The sequence below is a fragment of the Lonchura striata genome, chromosome 15, assembly GCF_046129695.1.
Source record: "Lonchura striata isolate bLonStr1 chromosome 15, bLonStr1.mat, whole genome shotgun sequence".
NCBI classification, from domain to species: Eukaryota; Metazoa; Chordata; class Aves; order Passeriformes; family Estrildidae; genus Lonchura; species Lonchura striata.
Window position 1 is genome coordinate 13679123 of NC_134617.1, and position 23320 is coordinate 13702442.

The 23320-nt window shown below is 42.4% G+C and overlaps 1 protein-coding gene across 1 annotated transcript in view; it reads left to right on the plus strand.

Moving 5' to 3' along the window:
* The window catches only part of TENM2 (teneurin transmembrane protein 2), a 616146-nt gene that overhangs the window by 470505 nt on the left and 122321 nt on the right, over positions 1-23320 (plus strand). Inside the window, exon 9 of the mRNA XM_021528631.3 lies at positions 20290-20403. Within this exon, the coding sequence (XP_021384306.1) occupies positions 20290-20403 (114 nt within the window). The remainder of the gene's footprint in view (positions 1-20289; positions 20404-23320) is intronic.

Genomic DNA, 23320 nt, shown 5'->3' on the forward strand with positions numbered 1-23320 from the left:
CTTAAAAAAATAAAAAGAGTTCAAGTGTAACCTAATGTGGCAGAAGGTGTAAAAATAATAAAATATTTTACATTAATGCTCCAATCTGAAAGGAAGAAGACAAGCTTTATTCTGTTTTCCATAGAACTCGATGAAAAGAACTTCACAGAACAGGGACAGAGAACCATGTGTTATTTCTGTTCTCTGGTTTTCTTTTCACATCCCAACCCCCTAGTAAACCTTTCAAAATTACTCTGCTTGAACAGTAATCTGCTTTTTCCCACATTTGGTTTACTCATCTATCTTCTAATGCTGATACTCCACACTTCTCCTTTCAACGCTGTCAGGTGTAGGAGTAGTTGTGCTTTGTGTTTGTGCTACTGTTAGTGATGATAACGTGTTTTCTCATTTAACAATCTGCAGGAATCTTCATTCTGATTCCAAGGAAAGCAATTTGTATGTTACTACAGGGAAAAAAAAATAGGACTTGAAAAGAAAGATAAAATGTAATGAGATGTGAGTGTTAGCAGTACCTGTTTGAGTGTGATGTTGACAACTCTGTCAACATTCCCAAATTGCTTTTAAAAATTTTAATAGTTTTTTTTGTGGAGAAGACAGTGAATATTTTGATCTTGACAATACAGCTGTGATTTCCTCCAAACCTGATACAGATTAAACTGAAGAGACATTGCAAAGGTGCTTTAAATCATTTCTGTTTCTGTGACACAGATTAATAAAACTAAATTTATTTTTCTTGGTCGCTAGTGTTTGTAGAATTTGATTCAGTTTTTTTATAGCCTTTTATTATTTGATTTCTCTGTGGAATTAGTGTAAAAATTACATGTTTCCTTGTTGATCTGTATGAATGGAAACACAGCTGGGTATGTCTTACTTTAATGCTTTGAAGATTGCTCTTTAAGTGCTGGTGTTCTGGTGCCCCAGCAAAGTTATGCAGTGTATTGTGCTACTGAAAAATTCAATAGCTTCAATCTACAGCATTTGTGTGCCTCTGCCTGAGCCTTTCTGCCAGTAGGTTGCCTGTGCAAAGATAGTCAGAGTCTTCCTCCTTCTTCTCTTTCCTCATCCTCTCCCCAGGTTCCATAAATTTTGTCAGTTGTCACCACAGCAGGTGCCTTATGGCAGATATAGTCCCAAAAAATGTGAATGAAGTAGCACATAATTTAATGATTGATTTACAAAGCGAGCGCTGAAGGGAAAAATGCTTCTCCCTCTGATAGCAGCAGGCAACCACTAAATCATCAGCCTACACAAAGGTGTAGCACAGCCATCCACAAGGAAAATTTAAGGCAAGCTAAGGTAAGCAGCATGCTGTGGCTTGCAGCTGGGAGCTGGCAGAGGAGGGTGATGGAGCAGAGCCAGGGGCTGGGGGGGACCACATGCAGCCATCCCTGCCCTCCCCAGCACTTTGGGTTTGCATCTCTGCCACAGCCACTGTCCTTCACAGTGCTTGTGTCAAGAAAACTTTTTACTAATGGCAAATTCATATGATTCTTCTAAAAAAACAAGGTTTTCATGCTTTATTGTGTAACTTTTTGCCACCTCAGTCTCCAGGGTGCCAGTACACCCAGGCCGTGTTGCTGGGGCCACTGAGAACTGATCAGAGTTTTGGCTGCAGCATTTGTCAGTGTTTCTGATGAACCCAACACAAGAACATTTAACAGAAGCCATTGCTAAAATCGTGTTTTGCACATCTGCTGCACTGATATTTACATTTGCTGGACATTTGCACTGTTTCCCAAGTTTATTTTATGGGGTTTGGTTACATTTCTGGAGTGGCAGGGCCCACTCCAGTTTTTTTTGGGGAATAGGCAGCCTTTGACAGGGCTTCAGGCAGTGCAGAGAAATCCACACTGTGCCAGTGCCTTGCCAGGCAGGGGCTGAGCAGCACAGGAGTTAACCTTGAGTTACAAGTGCAGGGGTTAACCCCACATTTCTTACTTCAGTCTCATGTCATCGGACACAGCCCAGGTGACTCTGCTGTCCTTGTGTCCCACAGCTGGCAGTGGCTTTGCCTTCCTGGGCAGAGCTGAGCTGCTTCTTGTCTCTTACAGGGGAAAACTGCAGGCTGCTTTAGTGTAAATCAGTTTTCCACACACTATTAAGGACTGATTGCCATCTATCTAACACATGGCTAGGCTGCTGCAGACCATCTTCTGTGGTTTTCTTACAGCCCCTTTGCACTTTCCCATGGGCATTTGAGTTTCCTTTCCCCATCCTGTAGTGCAGCACTGTTCTTGGCTCACACAATCACAGGATCATTAAGGTTGCAAAAGGTCTCTAAAATAATCGAGTCCAACCCCTAGCCCAGCACTGCCATGTCCCCACTAAAGCAAGTCCCCAAGTGCCACACCCACACTTGTTTTGTCCACCAGGAGGAATGTTTCATATGAAGGCGTGGTGTGTGTGCAGGACTCTGTTGAGCAGGGCTGCTCCCAGAGCACGAAGCTGGTGCTGAGAAGGAGGAGGCAGAGCCACAGGGCACGTCCTTTCCTGCAGCTCACGGCAGGGAAATCACTGGAAACCATGGAACATGTGACAGGTGGCCATGGAAAACTTCAGCTGTTGAGGAACACTTTTCTTTTGGTATCTTCTATAATGAAACCTTAATATCCTTGCTATTGAATTTACATGACAGATCTAGCAAATAGCCTAGAAAATGATGCCATTAATAAAGGAGTCCCATAAGGACTGGGTGCAGATACAGGAAAATGTGTGTTATGGCACCATTCAGCAAAATTTATTCTTGCAATTATAGCCCTCAATGCTGGCACACCTATTCTTAAAAGTCAAATCTGCATTTGTGGACTTCAGATGTTTGTTTCCAGCATTCTTATATTGCAAAGGTTGCTAAGTTGCTAAGATACAGGCAGAAAGGTAAGTTTATTTAATACATTTTGTTGAATAAATTTTATAAATATGACTGTGATCTGTGGTTCACTAGGTTATATCTGAGGCTATGCTCAAGTGGAATTGTCATGAAAAATAGTATGGACTTGATTCATGATTGTATTATTCCTCTTCCACACTGATATAGCTACATTGAAAATAATTGACTTAAACCAATAGGGCATGAAAAAGATGCAGGGATGAATTTGGCTCTGTTTCTCGAAATGAAATATGTGCCATTTTCTGTTTGGCATTTGCTGTACCTTAAGAAAAATCATAAGGCAAATTACATCAAATCACACTATTAAATGAAGCATTTTCTTCTTCTGTGCAGTAGTACAGACCTGAAACAGTTATGTGTTCAGAATTTTTTCAAAAGCACACTTTTTATTCTTGCCCTGTATTTAAAAATTGATAACCAAGGGGGAAAGCTGTTGAGTTATAAAAACGGGGGGGAGGGGGGGGGGGTATTGTAATTGTGTCATCTTCTGCTAAAACATAATTGAAATCAAGGTTTGCATTTGCAAATGATCTTGACTAAAGTTTTGCAATTCGAAGAATTCATGTAATAACTTGGACTGTCTGGAATTTCAGAATCCCTTTATGGGGCAAAATCTGTTTTGCTCCTAGTGAGGACCCTGTATTTGAGAATGAGGCTCTTTCTGCCTCTCACGGGATGACTTTAGACTCTGTTTACAGAGAAAATCAGTACAGGAAAGCAGTTCAGAGAGAGGCTGAATGATCTCAGGAGTCTTGTTCTCGCCTGTGGCTCAAAGAACCAGCTTGTAAACTCTGTAGGGGTACCTGGCTCACCAGTATTCTGGAACCAGTAGCCCTTTATTGGCCACAGCTCTGGGAATAATCTTCACTCCACTGCTTTCTGCATGTGGAGACTGGTTTATGTCATGAGGATGACATTGCTGGGTTTGTGGATGCTTAATCTTCCAAGCGCTGAAATAGTCCCTGCAAGGGCAGAGATGGCTGGAGCACGTGTGCTTGGGCACAGAATTCCCTGGCTCACACCACTGTGCTACCTTGGAAAGAATAAATTATGTATTTCTGCCCGTCAGTCCCCTTTGCTCCCTCCTGTCTTCTTTCTCCCTGAAGGGAGGCTGCAGGCTTAGATTTTCTCCTTGATTCAAGTTTCTAAACTTTATTGGAAATTTCTGAATGCAACAGGGAGGAAAAGAATGAGAGAACGATTACATACCTTTAAGCACCTGAAGGTGAAAATCCTCAGTCTTAATTTCCCACCTTTAAGCCACTATTCATTTGTTTCTTGAGTTAATGTTTTCCCAGAAGCATTAGTGGCAAAAGCAGCTGCATGTGTGGATGTCCTCTTGTGTTCCTTGGGTCTTATCCTAGTGGTCTTGCCCAGATGTGGATCACATGCTGCCTCAGGAGAGGGACTGTTCCCTGCACATCTGAAGTACAATCACAAGTTGTCATTCTTTCCAGCCAGTTCTTTACAGTTTATTCTTTAGTGCCTTCTTTTTAAAGGCACAAATCATTGCCTTAGGATTGCTATTCAGAGTAAGCTGCCTGGCTGTATCTGACAGTGCCCTTCCCCAGATTCCCCTTTTCTGTCTCCAGATCCCTCACCAAGCTTATGTTCCTGTGAAGGTACTCAGGCAGGACAACAGAAGGAGAAGAAGATGACAAAAATAATTTATCTCTTTAAGAATGATCCCCGAGTAGGGTAGTTCTTTGCACAAATAACATGGGTGCTGTTCAAACCCACAGGCGGGAGAAGCAGGCGCTGGTTGTCTGCTCTGTCATTGCTCCTGGCAGGGTTGTGCTTCAGACACAGGACAAGGAAAGGACAGAAGGACCACAACCACCTCCACAGAGTTCTTGCTTCTTTCTTTCAGAGTTCTTGCTGCTTTCTGCAGCCCACTGTGAACAAGAAGCCTTTGGCTGTCAGGCTCTGCTTCCTCTGCCTGAGGCTCTGGCTCCTGGTTCCATACACAGCCAGGCATTTGTCCCAGTAGTTTTTCAGCTTGTACCTGTCCATCAGGCAAATTTAGAGGGCCCATGGCTGTGCAAAACTGCTGGATGGGGAATTTTCTCTTTTGTCTCTGCTTGCTGGAAGAAGAATTGGATGGCATTAAGAGGCTTCAACATGCTAGATGTTTGTTTCTGGGTTTCCTAATGCACCCTTTTATTAATGAGTCCATGTTCATCAAAGTCTGCTTTTTATCTCCACTCATATTGATGCTTGAAAATACATGAAACTCAGTGGTCAAATAAATCCTTCGTTTTAACCTGAAAAAATATACATTATTTAAAAAATATTTTTAAATTGAGCTTCCCATTATTCCCAGTGCTATTGTGAGAACTGGGCTGAAAGCCATACAGTTCCTTCCTTGCCAAAACGGGGCATAACCAAGTTTGTGTAGCAGGCTTTTCATGAGAGTCAGTCCTTACACTGAAAGCTCCTATCCAGTCACCTGTTTTTAAACGTTTCAAATGTAGGAAGCCTACTGCAGGTGGTATCAGTAGTTTTACTGATCTGAGGCCTTGGGCAAATTCATTTGAGTTGCTTTGAAACTGCATATTCAAAATTCAATAAAATAAGAGGGTCTGATGGTGCAGCTGCAGCATATCCCCTCCAGCTGGGTTAGCTGAGATGTTTCAAGGCCCTGGACTAGCAAAGCCTGTGTGTGATGTACAGATTATACAGATAGCTGCCAGGGAAGAGGTTTTGGCAGGTTGGGTACAGCAATACCCCCTGCCAGAAGACTTGGGAGTAACAGTGGATTTCATGCTACATGGCATCTTTTGCTGGCTTTCCTTAGACAGAAATTTGTTGGTGCAATAGTGGCAGCAGGCCAGGGGGAGGGGACAGCCTCAAGGATAAAGGGATGGAATGTGGGAAAAAGAATAAACCCAAAGAGCTCCAGTTGTTTTGAAAGTGACTGGCTATCCTGAATGCCTTGGTCTGGCTCCAAAATGAGCTGTTCTGTGGGCGGGTTTTGTTAAATTGCATTCAGAAATCATATTTGCCCTTGGGCAGATACCCTTGCTTTTATGCACAGTAGGCAAGTCACATGCACTAAAATGGAATTCACATGGTGCTTTAGTCAAAAAGCTAATGTCACTCATCATACCTTTTATGCATATCCAGTCCCTTGGTTCTTTATGCCCATTTAAATATGCAGAAGTGCTTTTTATTATTACACTGCCTGTAAAGTATGGAGATATAGATATATAGGCCATGTAATTTATTGCAGTGTAGACTCTTCTCTGCATATGTATTCATCACATAAATTAAAATCATAGGCATAAAACATTTTGGTCGGTGGCTTCTGATTCACTCAGATTTCTGCTGTTAGACAGTGAAAGTAATTCCTTTATGTGCCGTGCATCCACGCTTTCCAAATGACTCCTTCAGTAGCAGTACATGGCTTATCTTTGTAGCATTGTAATGCTGGTATCCTCGTGAGCATCACAGTGCTGGCACAACCAGCACAGGGCCTAAAGGTGAGACAATCAGAGAATACACGCAGGGTCGTTATTGGAGCACCAGATCGTTGGGCTGCACAGTGTGTCCCTCATTATTGAAAGGGCTACCATGAAATTTAATTTAGGATTTTACAGACACATTTTGAATTGGAAATCTCTGTAATAACTTTCCCTTTGCTCAGCCTTTTAACTGTGAAATTCAGTTGGGGAGTTTTGAAGCAGCAGGTAGTGTCTCAGCACTCCAGAGGGATTTCACCAGGATTGAGCTAAAGTGCTTGCAAGTGTCATTTCCATATTTAACTAATTTCAGTTTTTAATTAGCTCCATGTGAAAAATGAGAGTTCACGCTGAGCTAAGCTGTCAGCACAGAGGCTTGTTTCCTTTCTAGCCTCTCAGGACAATTACTGCAGCATCCCCTGGTTTTTTCAATGAGAGTGCTTAGCCACTGCACGCTCCGTCCCTCCACTGTTCCCTGCCAGGAGCTGGGGAGTGTGTTGTGTCTAGCTTGCTAAAATGGAGAAGATAACTTCTGACAATATTTCAGATGTGAAATTGGCTCAGCAAAGGTTCAAAGAACTTCAGAGGTCTGGCTCTGAAACATCCAGCAGCACGGAGTGCTCAGAGCTCCCTGGCACTGTGCAGCTGGTGCCATTGTTCCAAGCAGTGTCTGATCCTTCCAGCTCCATCCCTGGCACTGCTGCCTTCCAGCCTGCAGCTTTTCCTGCTTCTCCTGGGCTTTCTGCAGCCCACTCGGACCACTGCAGTGTCCCAAAGGCTGGGGGGCCTCCAGGAGAAAAGAGTTGCCTTTGTGTAAAATTCCACCATGTAGGATAGGCATGGAAATTTGGTAATCCTGCATCTTGGCTCAAAACTTACCTGTGAGGGCCTGAAAGCAAATGTTAAAATAGTTCTCAAGAGCAAAATGAGAGATGCAGTTCATGTAAAGCTGCAAAGCCATGGGATATGAACAGATTTCTGAAATAATTTTATTAACTGATAGTAATCCTGAGTTACATTTACATGCTAGTTCTATAACACCATTGTTATTTTTGAAAGAATGCAGTTATAAATTTTTTAAATTACATTTAAATGGGTGAATTGGTGTAGATGTTACCTCAGGGCTGGTTTTGAGTTGTGTTTTTTTAAACCTGTCCTATAAAGTGAGATTTTTAAACATTTATTAATATGAAATATTATATGAAGGTATCTTCATTTTCATTTTTGTTTATATCCTAGCAAAATAGAGGTTGTGTGTATTTTATTCTTCACTAATTAGTACGGACAGCCACTTCCAGTAGGCAGAAGCTGATTTTCTCTGTTAGACCATAAAAACAAATCTTTTTCAAATCAGGATGGATGAGGAAAAAAAATCTCAGCTGTGATACTTTTTGTGCTCCTAATGTCCGTAGTGTTGTGAAAGAAGAAGGTAAATACATTGCAGAAACTTGTCAGGTACAGTGACACTGAGGAGTTCCTAGTCATTTTTCTTTTAAGATGCTGAGGAGCTGCTTTGATACCTACTTTCAAGCTGAAGCAAATTCTTGAAAAGGAAAAAAAAGGAAAATAAATTTCATAGTGAAAAGTGAAGCTGAAATGCTAGATAGATTTTCAGTATAGTACAGGTTTGGGGGTTTCTTTAAAATTTAGTATTTACTGTTTCATCCATCAAAGAAAAAAAAAGATATATAGTCCTGGTTTGATAGACAGCCAGCTGGGTGTAACACACATGAAAAAGTAGAACTTGAGTATTAGCAATGAAGTAGCAGTGTGTAATTCTAGCTGCCACATATATATATTATTTTTTACCCCTTGTAGTGTGAGTTATCTTCTCTTTGAAGGATAATTCCTGGTTATTTTATTGGTATTACTATGTAAAGTTGTTACATATATTATGATTGTATTAATCATTTAACATAACTCAGTTATGCCTTACAGAGTGCATGTAATTGAAGGCAAAGGTTACTGAGGGTGTGTAATCTAGCTTGTATTTTATTCTATGATACTTTAATTAGTTGTATACAGTGATGCATATGCTAGTGCATTACAGGTCATGTCCAATTCACCCTGCAGTTTAAGCCATTGAGTTTTTGATGGGTTGCCTTGCTGTTGCCTGTAGAAAACACTGGATTTTCAGGCACTGTTATGATACTCAGAGTCTCAAATACTTTAAATGGAGGAGTTCTGAAGTGAAGCTCTCCCCACTGAAGTCAATGACAGTTTTGACCCTGGTTACAATGGGCCTTGATTTTAAGCAGCCCTAAATGGGCTGCTGAGGAGCATCCTGCTTTGCTGACCTCAGACAGTGCAGAGACTACTGCAGCATTTCATATGCAAGACAGAAAGCTTCATTACAGTGATCAGGTATCAGATGCTCTGTACATTAAACTGGCATCATTTTTCTGTTGTGGACAGCAGCTCCATCTGTAGCAGTGATTTCTGCAATCCCTGCAGTGGTTAGTTTTGGTATACCAAGATCAAATTGAGCCAGTCTTAAAACACTATCTTCTAAAAGGAAATTTGAGACATAATAGATAAGGAAAATTAATATAAATATTAATATTTAATTGTATATTTGACATTCCTTAGATTAATCAGGCTGTAGGTGTCCAAATTAAATAAAAATGTTTTCCATTATTCATGGTGCACAGTGCTTGGAGTGGACTTAGACTCTGATGTGCTGTCATGGTGTCTCCTGGGATTTCAGATGCACAGGCAAACTCTTGTTCCTGTATTGGCTGATGAAATTGTGTAACAGATGTTTTGGTGATGCAACTCATAATCATATATGAACACACATACACACAGAGGAATTCCTTATGAGATGCCTATTGCTGCAGTCTGGAAACTTGCAGCTCTGGCACTTCAAAATAAAGCAGTGATCTGAAATTAAAATCCTGGCACATGTAACCCTTCACTGATTTCTCATGTGCTTCAATATTGGTGTGATCACACAGAAATCCTGTCCTCGCTTGCAGCTTGTATTCCCTTACCAGCTCTGCAATTCTAGAGGAGAAGCCACAGATGCAGGAGGGCCAGCTTTTAATCTCTGAAAACTATAAAATCCTGCTCTAAAACTTTTTTCCTTTGAAGGTAACATGAGCAAACTTTAGAATAAGATAGGTAAAAGACTAGAAACAGTTGTACTAAATCCATTATGGGAAATGATTAACAGGAATCATGTAAGGACAATGGGAAAAAAATCTCAAAAATGTAACTAAAGTCCAATTTGATAATTGCTTATTTCTTTCAAAATTGCCACTAAAAAGACAACCCACACAAAAGAATATGAGTTACAAGGCAGTAACTGATTGACTATGTAAGACACTTATCAAATCGGTGCATTTTATTTTCAGAGGTTTCTATTCTGGCTCTGTAGGACATCTAAATCACAATACATTAATAATGTCAGCCTTTCAAGGCTTATAGAAAATCTCAATCTGCTTAGATGCTAAATATAATCTGTACCTTCATGTCAATATCAAGATATGATTTAGGCTAAGTGTATATATACACCTTTTGAAGCACATTGTGAAAGAAATATAAACAGATAGTGTTGAAAATGAATTGGAGGCTTTGGAAGAAGAAATCATATTTGCTTTTCATCTTTGGATTTATTTCCTCTTTGTAATGAACTTTTAACTCCAATAATTACTTTGCGTAGAGAGTAAAACCTTAAACGTTATCATTCATGCAGTGTTTTAAATTGTGATTTTATCAGGTGATCAAATTAAGCCATTCTGTATCATTTCTATTAAGGGAAGGATATACTTTATGATTAGAAATTGCACTTTTTTTGTAATGTGGGTAGAAATTTGACCACTCAGTAATGCAGTTTCACGTCATTCAGTGCATGCAAAAGAGTAATAAAGCTAAAAACTATTTTCTTAGCAGTGTGGCTAACAGAGGTTGAGTCAAGGTCTGAATGCTTTGGAACAGTGAGATTATTAAAATCTTGTTCAACATGTTTGTAGAAATTAGGGCAGTTGCAGTTTCAGAAGATGAACATAGTTGAATAAATGTTTGACGTGATATCCCGTAGGTTTATGATCAGTATTAAAAGTAAAGCAGTTACCTTAATTCTTTTAAGTTCAGGCCTCAGTGATTTTCAAGAGTATTTGTGTCTATATTCCTTGAAACCCCAGTTTCAAGTCTCATCTGGGTTCTTCCTCCTCTTGGAAACAGAATAAAGACAAGCTGGGTACTTTGTTCATGATAATGGTGTCTTTTAGGTGTGAAATTAAAATTGGATTCAATTTGCTTTGTATTAACACTGAATGCTCACAATTGCTCAAAAATAGAGCAAAATTGAGTTAAGAGCATCCCTTTCTGCTCTTCTAAGCCTATTTCAAAAGTGGCAGTGTTTTGGCAAGGCTGGTAAAGTGGATATTGTATAATGTGATCTGGGGTCCCCCAGGCTGAAAGATGCTGTACTGGGTAAATAAAAATATATACACTTTTCTTATTAGTTACAGTTATCGAGTTCAGATGCAAGACCAAAAAGATTGCAGCCTTGACTCTTGAAATTGCCATAAGAAGTGAGTTCATGTTACACAGTCTCAGGAACTGATTAATCGTGTGCCAGTTCTCTACACTCTGTACAATCTAAAGCCTGTCATGAGAATAAATGAGCAGTGCACTGTATTCTGCTTCTCTTTTAAGGTCTTTGTCATGAGATTCCAGATTCTGAAGGCAGCATGCAATGCTGTTACCCTTCTCATGACAAAAAGATTGCTCAAAGTGGCACAAAATCAAAACATTTCAGTAAAGAGGACTGAGAAGAGCAAAGTCGAGGCCTGAGCCAGGGATCCTTTCTATCCCATCACGGTAGGGGTGGGGAACAAACACCCACCCAAGGTACAGCTCATGTTCCTGGGCTGGAACTCTGCTTGCCTGGCTTTATCCTGGGAATTGGGCACCTGCTCTTCACATCCTGCACTTCTCCCTACCCCCAAAGGAGCTGCAAGTGTGTGTAATCTTTTCAACTATTTTTGGAAGTAGAAAAACTGAAGTTGGAAATAGAGGAATGAACTTTCAAAGCATTGCATGGCAGATAAGCACACAAATCACATTACTCCTAATGGGATTTGTAGGTATATCTTTCATGCTGTGCTTTGAAAATCCATTCCATTCAGTTTATTGACATGCACAGGGAAATAAATCAGTCAGCTTGAAGGGGGGGGGTGATCAATTTGAAAAAAAAACGAACTTTTTTTTGGGTCCCCCTATTTTTTATGTGTGAACACAGTGAAGCATCTTATAGCCCTTCTTCCATCTCCTTTTCACTCTTTAATAACATTTATTCAAAAGAAAGTAATTAATTCCTAGCAGAAGTTTTCCTGCTGCTGACAACAATACAGTCACTCATAGATCCTCTATGATATTTCTATAAGCCCAGTTTCTTGGGCTGGATGCTTTAAAGCAAACATCTTGTTCTAAATAGTTTATTGTCTGAAAGAGTTTACATGCTGAGTATGAAATTATGCCTAAGGATTTCTTTCTAATGTTTAAGATAGCGTGAAGTCAGCTCTGTTTTCCCTCATGTTTTCCAATGGTTCCTGCATTTCCCTGGTGAGCGGAAGGAGCACGGCTGACACCGAGCTCATCCCTCTTCCCCAGCAAGGACTGCCCAGAGCTGAGGGTCTGCCTCCTTTCCCTTCGTTCATGTCCCAGAAATTTAGAGGCTGGAATTCACATTCCCCATGGCTGTGTTTATAGGAACACTCTGAGTGAGAGAAGCCCAGAGCTGGATTCCCTCTGCAGCAGTGAGGAGACCAGTGGGAATAGCAGCCTGAGATACCTTACACTGATTTTTATAAACAGTCCTCATGGCTTCCCTCCTGAAGCCAGAAAATACACTTTCTGTTTCAAAAGTTACAAAATGTTGCTGTTGTTGGTTTGTTGGTTTTTTTTTTTTTTTAAGTACAAAACTATTGCAGATGTCAGGCACAATTAACAAGAGTATAAACCTGTGGCTAGGTAACATATAGAAGCTTGTTGCAGGTAACAATATGAGCTTAATTCAATTGACAAAGAAGTGGGAAAAAACCCATGCAACAAGATATAAAAATACACAGCAGTGCCATTATAGTTAATGGAATTTTCCATTTTCAGCATTGTAAACTGCAAAGAGTGACTCTGAGAAGTGAGAGGTCTTGTTCAATGTTATGGGCAGGATGAATAACAAAGCAGAATGGTTCTTTATTGTGCTCTCTAGGTATAATACAGGCAGGCCTATTGTTTTAATGAACATGGTGGTATCTGTAAATTCTTGAAATTGTGGATTTTGATAATGCTTTATATAGATTCCCAAATGAACTTTTAATTTAGATTTATTACAAAAACCTAGTGCACAGCAAATAGCACACTGATGATTAAGATGAATTGCTGAGAATGAATGACCTTGAAAGTAAGCCATCTATTTGTTGTTGCATTTCAATGGTCACAGTCAATAAACAGGATTTTTTGCATGTATTACAAAAGTATTACATTTACATCAAATCATCTATTTTTGAAATGCTGCTTTAACATTGCCTACAAACAATTGAATGGTCACAAGCTGAAGAGGCAATGTAATCAATAATACATCCAAATGTTTTATATGAGCTCTGTAGGATTCTGTGTCATTAATATTAAAACACAGGTTCATAAATACCCTAAGCAGTGGTAGTCCAGAGAATGATACATTTTTTCAGCTGTTCTTTGAACTCTGCTGTCAACCCTGTAAAAGTTAAATCCTTATCTGCTGTGGCCCTGAGATGTCCAACAAAATATTTTGAAAATGCATCTCTCATAATTATAATTTACTCTGCTGTGCTATTAATTAGAGTATTTCCCATTGTACTGATGAATAGCTACACTGGGTTGTGACACCTGCACAAAAGTAGTGGCATATCAGCAACTGGCATTTATGTACTGCATTCTCTGCCTAAAATCATGCTGCTTCTAGGAAACACTTTGTGGTATAAACATCCCAGGGTTTGCCTGTGATGTGTCATACTAAACATTCCCTAGATTGCCAGGCCTGGTGGATAGGCAGGGCCATGCTGCATCAGCTCTTATCAAGCACTTCCAGAAACACTGGGACTGGTGGATACACTCCAGAGTTGTGCACTCTCATGCACACTCATGTTGTGTGCATGCATAGCAGCAGCTACGTTGGGTTAGACACAAGACAAGTTATCCATTCGTCTCTAGCACCCAAAAATGGTTGCCTTGTAAGAAGGACAAATTATGTATGTACTTTGCCCTACTCATTCTCCAACCTCTGGTCTTTTCTGAGAGGAGGGCTGGTAGCATAACAATATTCCTTATTTTGTTTACTTTTCCCATAATGATTCAATGTTCAATTTACTTGAGATTATAATTTAGCCCAAAATTTTCCTTCTGCTTGATATTAGTCAGCTCAGAAGTCATTATTTTACATGTGGAGTTAAAATTACTTTTCTCCAGCATACTTTATTTTACAGGTTTGAATTTCATCTGCCAATTTCTGGCCCAGTTGCTCACTTATTTTATGTCCTTGTGCAGTTCTCAGTCAGGCCTCTTCTTGAATAATGCATTATCAGCAGCAGACTGTGCCCCCTTCCCTGCATGGCCTGTTTTCCATTTGGAATTCTATCATAGCTAAGATAGCTTTGGACTTTTTAAAACAGTACTTTAGACTTTCCTGTAGACAATATATCAAAAGTGGCAGATGTCCACCCAGCAAGCCATGTGGCTTTTGTTTTGTTTTAGAGAAAGGCGTGGGAATGTGATCAGTTTTTGTGACATCTCTTGGATACCCTCAGGAGAACTCTGGCATCCTTGTCACAGTCACATGAGGTATTCAATGAAGAATAGAAAGTTCTGACACTTTTGAATTTTAGGAGAGACGTCACTGTTCCTCTAGCAAGGAGAGGTGCTACTTGCTCATGTTGTTTATTTTAAGACTGCTCCTTTTAAAAGTAGCAGGACTCATATTCTTCGATAATGGTATTCAAGCATTTTAATATATGTTTAACGGGTGGATTGCAGGTTAGAGCTCCTGGAGACATTGTCCCTTTCTGCCGATAGCAGAAAATGAAAGGGCGTGAATATAATTGTGAGCTTTCTTTGACACACCTTCCTCAGCCCTTGTCAAGGACTCCTGTCCCATCCCAGCTTCATCCTGACAGTGCTTGTACTGCCCCCCTGCAAACATGGCTGAAGGCTGGCTGACAAAACTATTGAGCAGAGGGTGCTGCCAGCCTCTGTAAATTGTCTGTGATTTATTGAAATCCTTGTCTGGCATATGTGTTGCCAAGTCCAGTCTTTGTGCAAGAGGGCTTTTACAGACTGTCCCCAGTGGTGACATACCTTGTACAAAAAGGAACACGTGCAGCACTGCCCATCCGACAGAGCCTCCCTATGCTCTGTTCAGCGCCTGTTCATTGTAAGGCACATTAGCAAGGTATGGATCTCAACTGAGATTTAGTTCAGCAAATTCTGATCCTTTGTATGTTTGTGAACTGTCTTTCAACCTCTTCAGATACGAGAGGAGCTGGGAAAGGCTTCTTACTTCCCTTGTCACAGTGACTGGGGACCCGCACTCCTCAGCAGAGCTCTGAAAGCACTGGTCAGAGTCAAGGGGAGTTTGCAGCCCTGTGCAAGTTTTTGCCATGCAGTTTCCCCATTGCTCTTTCCTGACTTTCAGCCCCCTGCTATTCCTGTCTCGGGCATCTCTTGAGGAGAGGTTGTCAGCTGTGATGGATTGTGCATTCTTTCTGTAATGGGGGCAAGTAATCACTGGGGAATAGGCCTAATGCACTCGTTTCACTTGTGACTTGGGTTGAACTTGAACCTCTTTCTCCAGAGAAATAATAAAACTTTAAATTACCATGCTTCTAATCTTCTAAGTAACTGTTATTTTGTGAATAATAATTGAGATCAGTAAGATCAATTTCTGGTATTTCTCAAGTTCTGCTGCAGGATCAAGAAGTAGCAACTAATAAGGGACCATGAGTCTCATCTTAGTAAGATTTAACACAAATAAGCATGCAATAATGTTTAATTCTTTTTTAATTTTTTGGAGGAATACATTTATTCTTTTCCAATTTTTTGGGTATCCATCTATATGCACCCAGAGGTGTAAAATACTAGATATCCTTTGCTTCATACAAACATTGTAGTGCATTAAAACAACATTCAGACCATTTGAAATAAAAAACTAGATGTCCAAAAAGGTCTTTGAATATAGATGCTATGAAATTAACATTGTGCCATGATTTATTAGGTACTGCTGTTTCATTATGTCTGTGATTCATTAGACCTGGCTTGGAAATAATTTTAATGTTGCTGAAAACTACATAATAAATAATAATAAGAGTTTCATCATCATTCATCGCATGGAAAGGAAACTTTGAACATTTCTGCTCCTATAACACAATGGCCTTTGAACAGCAAATGCACTTTTAGGGTATGTTTGTTCATGTTGTTTGTGATAGAATGGAGTGATCTCTTATTCATATGAAAAGAGATTGTCCTGCTCCAGACAAACACTGGATATATCCTCACAAAGCCATGCTTGATGGGTTCATTGTGGATTACGGTAATTCAGGGGTTAATAAGCATGACTAGCTGGAAATTAAACTATGGAGACATCCTTAATTCTGTTCAATTGTATAAACTTGCCATCATTTTGAGTTGCTTAGGGAATACTGAATTTTCCAACAAGGAAGCAGTGTGTATTTTACAGACCCTAACTGGGAGGATGCTGTAAGAATGGGGAAATTATGGATCATTAGTCTGAATATTTCTCCCTTTAAGAAATCAAGTCAAGGGATAAGTGAAAATCCTCATTGTGCTCTGCCTATTGGCAGACTGAGCTGTACTACAGGGAGATCTGCAGCTCCCAAGGACACCAGAACTCTCTCCTTTCAGATGTACAAGGTCAAGAGTGACAAGAGAATAAAGACAAGACAGAGAGCTTCCTGAGCTTGGGAACCATTGTCCTTTAGACAAAACTCTGACTGGAGTGGGTAGTGGGTTCATGGCCAAAATGAAAAACCAATGAAAGAGGAATATGTGGCACTACTGAGTGTAGTGAATTTCAAGATAATTTGCATGTAAGTTTTATCAATTTCCTGTGGATTTGTGTACCTTTTGGGACTTCTTAAAATAATATGTGATTCACTCTAGCAGCTTCTATCTTATGTAAGTCTTAGACTGATCCTTGGCAGCTCTGCCACCTGGAGTGATGAGCCAGGTCTCTGCTTTTGTTCTTGCCAGGCACGCAGGTTTAGCTTCCAGGTGCTTTTCCTCTCTGTATATGAATGGTGCTAGAGTGGGAGTGAGAGGTTGATTATTATCTTTTACTTAAACCTCAAAGGTTTTTCTTCAAAATGAGTTCTCATGGCTTAGAAAATATAAATACACTATTCTGAATTACTAGATGTTAGTGTTAAATGAACTCTATAAATTCTGACAAGCTTAGTGTTTGAAAATCAAGTATAATAGAGAAGAACTTTGAAAATATGCTTAAATGTTGAGGGGGAGGAAAGCAAACACAAAAAAAAAAAAACAAAACACCTGTAAGTGCTCTGCAAAATATAATTTGTGGATACACAAATTGTTATTGGGAAAAAAAAGCAAAGTCAGTTTCAAACTAGAAAAGAAAAGCAGAAAAACCAAACAGGCACAAATTGACTAGCCCAAATTTCTCCTCTGAGATGCATGCACTCAGCTTCTGCGTGGATCCCCACATTTCTAATTAAACGGGCTTCTACTTATTCCTTTGCTGGAGGCATTTTGTTTGATTAACAGAACGAAAGGTTAATCATATAAATTTGCCATCTCACAGCGTTGTGAAGCAGCAGAGGGAAGGTTTCCCCTTGTTCCCCCGGCTCGGCTCTGCTGAGCGCGACGCAGACGCGGAGCTTTCCCCTCAGGCCCCTGTGACACACTTTTCTCCACTCCTTCCTGGAGGAAGGGGAACATTCCTCGTGTGTGTGGCTGCAGCTGTCTTAGTGGAAGTTTGTGGATCACCTCATGGCTGTGTGAGCTGTGCAGGACATTCTCAGTCTCCACAAGGGACAGAGAAGACATGCAATTCCCTGCCCCGTTAGGAAGGAGCTCTAATTGCTCCTACCTAACGTGCGTCCATGATTAAAACACAGTTATTAATGAAACCACGGTGTGCTTGGAAGCAGATGGATCACAGGTATTTTTTTAATACCATGTTAATAAGATCTTTTATAATTCCCTGTCTGAATTTACCTGGTAATTATAAGGTAGCAACTATAATTTCCTTGGACAGACTATTAGTTATGATTTCTTTATCTCTCTGTTGTAAGGACTGGTTCACACTTGAAGCAGCAGGCTTTCATCTCTGCAAGTGACCTACATTTATGGTTACGCTCACAATAAAATAAAAAAAAATGCAACCTTGAATATACTGTGAGTGTATAAAACACAAAAGTCTGATTCTCCTCTGTGGCTTGTTTGCATTGTAGGGTTTTGAAATTCACTTAATCTTTATGCACTCTTGGCTTTTGGGGCTGGACCAGGTGAATCTGGTGCCTGTGCAGGGAGTGGGAATTGCTGACAGCACAAACACCCCGAGCTGCTCCTCTACTGTCCCAGCCCCAGCACAGCTGCCTCTGCTCAGTGGGCCAGTGTGCATAAGATGCAATTTGAGCCTTGTGAATGATTTTTCCATTTAATTTGCCATATTAAAAAAAAAAAAAAAAAAGTCGGTTGCTTGAGATTATACAGAGAAAGCCTTTTAAAATGTTTGTTTTGGCAACACAAATCAGTTGTAATTGAATAAATCATTTGATCCCACATAAATTTCTTGTCTATTTTCCAAAGATTCTTAAAAATTCTGTAGAGATAAATTTTTAGTAGTTTCTTTGCAAAACATCATTTTCAGGTTCATGTCTGGTATTTAACAATATATAATATTGTTCAATATTGTTAAATATTATATATTATATTGTATATAATATAAAGCCTGGCTTTAAGGTATTTTTTGTTTGTTTTTGTGGCATATTTTGACATAATAGAAACAAAATTTGCAGCTTCAGCATGAATATTAAATTTGGCAACTGCCCTCTTCACAGAAAAGGTCTCCTGATTTCAGTTACTATTCTTAGACATCTGCTTAGACATTTAGCCATAGGATGTCCAGGGGAAGATTTTTCCTAAGAAAGATGTCTTGCTCCCCTGCTGCTTTTGTCAAAAATACAGAGATTAAACTCTGCATAGATTGTGTGCTGAGACATTTCCAGGGGTTCTGATAGATGGATTCTGGGGGTGGGGGGGTGCTTTTTGTTTTCTTGGGGCTTAAGAATGCACATATGAATCACTCACATATAAATGGATTCCCTGCATTCTGAGGTTATCTGTGTGGTGGCTCCAGCATTGTAAATGGCAGTTTCTGTGAGAGGTGTTTTGCCTTTCCTATCCCTAACATTTACTCTTTGAACACTTAGTGTGTGGCCACTGCTGGGCTGCTTGTGACCACTATAATCACTTTGAAGTGGATGCAAAATATCTGATAATCTCATGTGGATCTGACACTGCAGAAGAGAACAATCCTAAAGGTGCCCATAATAGTATTTTTTTTTCCTGCCTGCAAATTGACAGTGAATCCTCTCAAATACCTTTTGACATAACTGGAAACGCTGTTCTCTGTGGTATATAGTTTATATAGATCCTGTGTAAGCAGAAAGGTACAAAGAAAAGGAAAGAAGCAGCTTGGTGGGCTTTATCCCTCACCACTGCTCTACTGTACTGAGAGTGCCATGGGGATAATGTGATGAGAGTATGCAGGTAGCTGTGTTTATACAAGGTGAAGATGCACATAAATCCACTGGCTGAATGATTCAGACCTGTCAAGTCTCATGCATTATGCACAGGACTTATTCAATTAGCCCTGCCACAGTGCCTATAACTCAGGCACTTGTGCAGGGCGTGCTTGGCCCTGCTCCCACTGCTCAGCTCGTGTTGCAGGTGCAGCTGCACAGCCTCCGACTGTCTGGCACAGGGATGGCTGGAGAGCCCATGGCTGTGAGCAGACAAGCCTTCCCTGCCCGGGGCTGTGCGGAGCTTTTGGGCTTCAAAAACTGGGAGGAGAAAGGAGTGGCACAGCCCTGGCTTGGGCAGGGAAGCTCCATCTACAGAATGTAGAGGCTCTGCAATGGCTTCACACTGAAAGAGAGTAGGGGTAGGTTGGGTGTTGGGAAGAAATTGATGCCCGTGAGCGTGCTGAGGCCCTGGCACAGGCTGTCCAGATGAACTGGGGATGCCCCAGCTCTGGGAGCGTTCAAGGTGAGGCTGGACAAGGCTCGGAGCAACCTGGTCCAGTGGAAAGAATCCCTGCCCGTGGAGCTGGGTGATGTTCAGGTTACTTTCAGCCCAAACCATTCTGTGATTCTATTATCCTAATGTATTGATTTAAGTAAGTTGTACTAAACATAGAATAATTGCTGGACAAGGCTCGGAGCAACCTGGTCCAGTGGAAGGAATCCCTGCCCGTGGCAGGGGACTGGAGCTGGGTGATGTTCAGCTTACTTTCAGCCCAAACCATTCTGTGATTCTATTATCCTAATGTATTGATTTAAGTAAGTTGTACTGAACATAGAATAATTGCATTACCAAGTCACTACTTTACACAGGGCTAAAGCCAATTTTATAATCAACGTATAAATTACCACCTATAATTTAAACTCGGAACCGGTACTTGCAGCAAGTGTTTTTGTTTCCCGAGATGCGTCGCTCGCACTGTGCGAGCCGGGAAAGTGGCCGGAATTTTGTATTTTTGCCTTTTGTATTGTGAGTCACCAAGGCTCGCTTTTGTTCATTTGGCACTGGGGAGGGGGCAGGTGGGCGGGGGGTGTTTTTTACCGTGTTGCGGGTTCTCTGAGCGCACGCCCGTCCCTGCGAGCCGCGCTGACGCCGTGTGTGTCCGTGTGTCCGCAGCCATGCACCTCCTGGGCCTCAACTGGCAGCTGCAGCCGGCCGAGCCGCCGACCTTCCACAACGGCCTGCGCCCGCCCGCCGAGGACGGCCCGCCCGCGCCCCCTGCCGGCAGAGGTGGGTCCGCGCCGCGCCCCGGCCCGCCCGGCCCGGCCCGGCGCCGCAGGCCGAACGTCCCCGAACCGCCCCAAACCTCGCTGAACTGCCGCAAAACCCCCGCTGAACTGCCACAAAACCCCCGCTGAACTGCTACAAAACCCCCACTGAACTGCCACGAACCGCCCCAAAAGCCCCGCTGAACTGCCACAAAACCCCTGCTGAACTGCCACAAAACCCCAGCTAAATGACCAGGAACCGCCCCAAAAGCCCCACTGAACTGGCACAAACCCCGCTGAACTGCCAGGAACCGCCCCAAAAGCCCTGCTGAACTGGCACAAAACCCCCGCTGAACTGCCACAAAATCCCAGCTAAATGACCATGAACCACCCCAAAAGCCCCGCTGAATTGCCAGGAACTGCCACAAAACCCCACTCAATGTCCCCAAAAGCCTCGCTGAACTGCCACAAATCCCCCGCTGAACTGCCAGGAACCGCCCCAAAAGCCCCGCTGAACTGCCACAAAACCCCCGCTGAACTGCCACAAAACCCCAGCTAAATGACCAGGAACCGCCCCAAAAGCCCCACTGAACTGGCACAAACCCCGCTGAACTGCCAGGAACTGCCACAAAACCCCACTCAATGTCCCCAAAAGCCCCGCTGAACTGCCACAAATCCCCCGCTGAACTGCCACAAAACCCCCGCTGAACTGCCACAAATCCCCCGCTGAACTGCTACAAATCCCCCGCTGAACTGCCACAAATCCCCCGCTGAACTGCCAGGAACTGCCCCAAAAGCCCCGCTGAACTGCCACAAAACCCCCGCTGAACTGCCACAAAATCCCAGCTAAATGACCATGAACCACCCCAAAAGCTCTGCTGAATTGCCACAAAACCCCCGCTGAACTGGCACAAAAGCCCCAGTGAACTGCCAGGAACCGCCCAAAAACCCCCACTGAATATCCCCAAAAGCCCCGCTGAACTGCCACAAATGCCCTGCTGAACTGCCACAAAACCCCAGCTAAATGACCAGGAACCGCCCAAAAGCCCCGCTGAACTGCCACAAAACCCCACTGAACGTCCCCAAAAGCCCCACTGAACTGCCACAAAACCCCAGCTAAATGACCATGAACCGCCCAAAAACCCCTGCTGAACTGCCACAAAACCCCAGCTAAATGACCATGAACCGCCCAAAAACCCCCACTGAACTACCACAAAACCCCTGCTGAACTGCCAGGAACCACCCCAAATCCCCAGCTGAACTGCCCCAAAACCCCCGCAGAGCTCCCAGGAACCGCCCCAAAACCCCACTGAATGGCCCCAAAACCCCGCTGAATGGCCATGAACCGTCCCAAATCCCCCACTGAACTGCCCCAAACAGCCCCAAAACCTGGCTGAACTGCCCCAAAACCCCCGCTGAACTGTGAGGAACTGCCCCAAAACCCTGCTGCATGGCCCCAAAAGCCTACTGAACGTCCCCAAAAGCCCCACTGAATGTCCCCAAAAGCCCCACTGAGCCACCCCAAAATCCCTGGGGCCATAACCTCCCAAAATCCCCACTGAACTGCACCAAAACCCCAGCTGAACAGCCATGAGCCACCCCAAATCCCCAGCTAAATGACCATGAACTGCCCCAAAACCCCGGCTGAACTGCCCCAAAATGCCCCAAAACGCCACCCAAACTGCTACGAACAGCCCCAAAACGTCACCTGAACTGCCACAAAATGCCCCAAAATGCCACCACACCACCCCAAAATGATGCCAGACCATCCCAAAACGCCACTGAGCCACCAGAAAACACCCCAAAAAGCTGCCAACTACAAATAACCCCAAAATGCCATTGAACTCACAAATCACTCCTAAATGCCACCAAACTGCCCCCAAACACTGCGTAACCCCCCAAACCACCTCAAAACTCTGCCCAACCACCCCAAAACACTGCCAAAACCCTATAAATCACCCCAAAACGCTGCCAAACAGCCCCAAAATGTCACCAAACCCCCACAGATTGCCCCAGAGCGCTGCTAAACAACCCCAAAATGCCACCCATCATCTTCCTCCCATGGCTCTCAGCATGCCCCATGCTCACACTAATCCTGTGGTTTCTGGTTTACTGCCAGTGAAAAGTCGTGTTGCCTCGGACACTGGGGAAATGCTCTCAGAAATGTGCTGTGTTTACTGGCTACGTGCTCTTTTCTCAGGCTTAGAGATCCCAAAGAAAGAGGAGGCTGAGGGAGCTGGGGCTGTTGAGCTTGCAGAGGTGGCTGAGAGGGACCTCATGAATTGTGTAAATGTCTGCAGGGAGGGCTCAGAGCATGGACCAGGCTCTTCACAGCCAGCAGAACAGGAGGCAGTGGGCAGAAACTGATGCTCAGGAAGCTCCACCTGAACATGAGGCAGAACTCCTGTGCAGTGACCAAGCACTGGATCATATTGGTCCAGTCTCCCTCTCTGGGGATATTCCAGAACATTCAGGACAGAATCCTGTGCCCTGTGCTCTGGGATGACCCTGATGGAGCAGGAGGGTTGGAGCACATGACCCACTGTGATCCTTTCCAACCTGACCCGTTCTGGGACTCTGTGAAAAGCTTGATTTAGTTACCAGTGCTTCGTAGTGTTTGAGAGAAGGCAAGAACTGGCTTGTGGCCAGGACCACATCCCTGGTTCTTCTTTCTCAGATTAATTCTAGTAGTAAACACCAAGGAGAGCAGAATTTGACCCATAGTAAACGGTCTGTCCTGTGATAATAATGTGAGAAATTAGACAACAAATGGTTTCTTTTGCTCTTAAAGAAAACCTGTGGTCTGGAGGAGGATGACAAAGACATGGGAGGGGAAAGAAAAACTAAGTAAAACCTAGAACCAAAAATATTTCTTAAACTGAGAAAATCTGTTAAAAACACAGAGAAGTTACATGTCACAAAAATTATTTTAATAATTT